The sequence below is a fragment of the Phytophthora infestans genome, genomic scaffold, assembly GCF_000142945.1.
Source record: "Phytophthora infestans T30-4 supercont1.19 genomic scaffold, whole genome shotgun sequence".
NCBI lineage: Eukaryota > Oomycota > Peronosporomycetes > Peronosporales > Peronosporaceae > Phytophthora > Phytophthora infestans.
In genome coordinates this window covers 1,670,906-1,672,924 of record NW_003303740.1, presented here as the reverse complement: position 1 = coordinate 1,672,924, position 2,019 = coordinate 1,670,906, and the positions used below count along the sequence as shown (strand labels likewise).

Genomic DNA, 2,019 nt, shown 5'->3' with positions numbered 1-2,019 from the left:
CAAGCAGGTTTTGCTATACGGATTATTCGCCGACCATCGCTTTGTCCGAATTATAGTTGTGTATAGACAGCACTCCAGTGTACTCGCCAATAACACTTCCAACTAAAATATAACCACCTGCATGAACTCCGTATCCAAACCGAGTATGAACCAGCTCCCCCCCCCCCCCGAGAGCTAAAAACACTTTTTTAGCATCGTCCTTTGCGAGCACAGTTTTTGGATGTGCAATAAATCCCTGCGTCTGCGATGCTACATCAACCTCGCTCGCAGTAACATGGGCAGTCGAATGGGTCAAAAATATTTCCGTATTCTGGAAAAACAATGTTTTCAGGACCCTCAGAAACTAAATTTTTCCGAGATCCGTCTGAATCTTGTTCAACGTCATAGTTACGGATGTTAAAGTTCAATTTCATCATTTATATTCTTGGACGTATCCTCTATTCCTTCATACTGAAAGACGTTTTCTACTGCTTGCTCCTCAATGTCTTTTATTACAAATTGCTCGGTATCCTCTAATTAAATGCTGTTTCCGGGTATATCTTGCGCTGTTTTTGCTCGCTCCGTCAGATCTATTGGATTGTCATTCTTTCCAGCTCTTGCGACAGCTGCTGGAATGATACCAGACTATATTGATTGCCAACCAATTATTTGCATAGGTTAGACGTCATCTCGCCATAAGTTGGCTGGTTGTATGTCTCACCGAAAGCGTCCCAGTGCGCTTTGTCAATCGACTTCAAATAATCAGCTGCTACTGGACGGGTATCGGATAATTTTGAGCCGTCGATTCTGCATTCACTGCGCATCTGCAATACGAGAGCCTTCTCCGGTGGAGGGGGGGGGTAGAGCCCACGTTTTCTTTTTAATGTTAGTGTTGATGTGACGTACACAGAAGCAGTGGACTCAACCGGGATATAGCTTCGTCATAGAAGCCAGCGATTCTTTTTAACGGTTCGACAATATCGCTGGTTTTACAACTCACCAATCCATGCGTTTCAGCTGCCCAGAAGCCATTCCCAGTTGATGTAGGCCTCCTGTGCGACCAACGCTAATATAAATACAATGAGACGACCTTCCACATCTTATGTGGCTGCAAAAGAAAAAAGTCACGTTCGTTCGTATCTTTTTTAAAAGCGTGTCCAATGAGGCGACGGCAGTGCGAAACGCTCGTGTGAAGCTGGCAGGATTGTACCTTGAAAGCTTGTTCGCTTGGTCGACCCATCTTGCCTGCAATACGAAGCTGCCAACGACCACAGAAGACATATAAACGCACACTCAAGAAAATAATCCAAGACCACACGCTCATTGAGTACCAGCGTGTTGTCATTGACCAGTCAGCCCAGCCAGTAAAGCGCTAGAATGAGCGCATGGATAGCCTAGAATCGAAAATAGAAGGCAAGAAATCGAGTGGAAGCGTCTAGTCAAGATTCAGAACCTCTCATTCAATTTGGCACGACCGCGGGCTATGGAAGCAATATTGCTTAAAGCACGTTTCGTCCAAGCCTGCCTTGCTTCAGCGGTACAAAGAGTTTGCCCGCCAAGCAGGTTTTGTTTGCTATACGGATTATTCGCCGACCATCGCTTTGTCCGAATTATAGCCGTGTGTAGACAGCACTCCAGTGTACTCGCTAATAACACTTCCAACTGAAATATAACCACCTGCATGAACTCCGTATCCAAACCGAGTATGAACCAGCTCCACTTCCCCCCCCGAGCAGCGTTGGCAGAAGGGTTTAAACCAATCGGCCAATAAACGTTCAGTACGTGGTTTCGGCACTGGGTTTCGGCCGTTCGGCAAATGGTCGGGTAGACATACACCCCACTTTTAGTATGCTTCAAGAGATTACAACAAATAATAAACAAAATCCATTTTTCATTTTAACATTTAATTTATTTTTTTTCATTTTTTTTTTTTCCTCTTTATATTTTTTTTTTTTCTCTCTTTTTTATTTAATAAATTTTATTTTTCACTAAAATTTTCCATTATTTTTTCTCTCTATCTTATATCCACCTTTCTTTTAA

The 2,019-nt window shown here is 43.3% G+C and overlaps 1 protein-coding gene across 1 annotated transcript; it reads right to left on the bottom strand.

Moving 5' to 3' along the window:
* Nucleotides 1–1,045: 1,045 nt before the first annotated feature.
* On the bottom strand, nt 1,046–1,324 carry PITG_22930 (uncharacterized protein; the record flags this gene model as incomplete). The annotated part of the gene is made up of 1 exon (XM_002901891.1): nt 1,046–1,324. The coding sequence occupies one exon, from the start codon at nt 1,322–1,324 to the stop codon at nt 1,046–1,048; it is 279 nt and encodes a 92-aa protein (XP_002901937.1).
* Nucleotides 1,325–2,019: the final 695 nt, after the last annotated feature.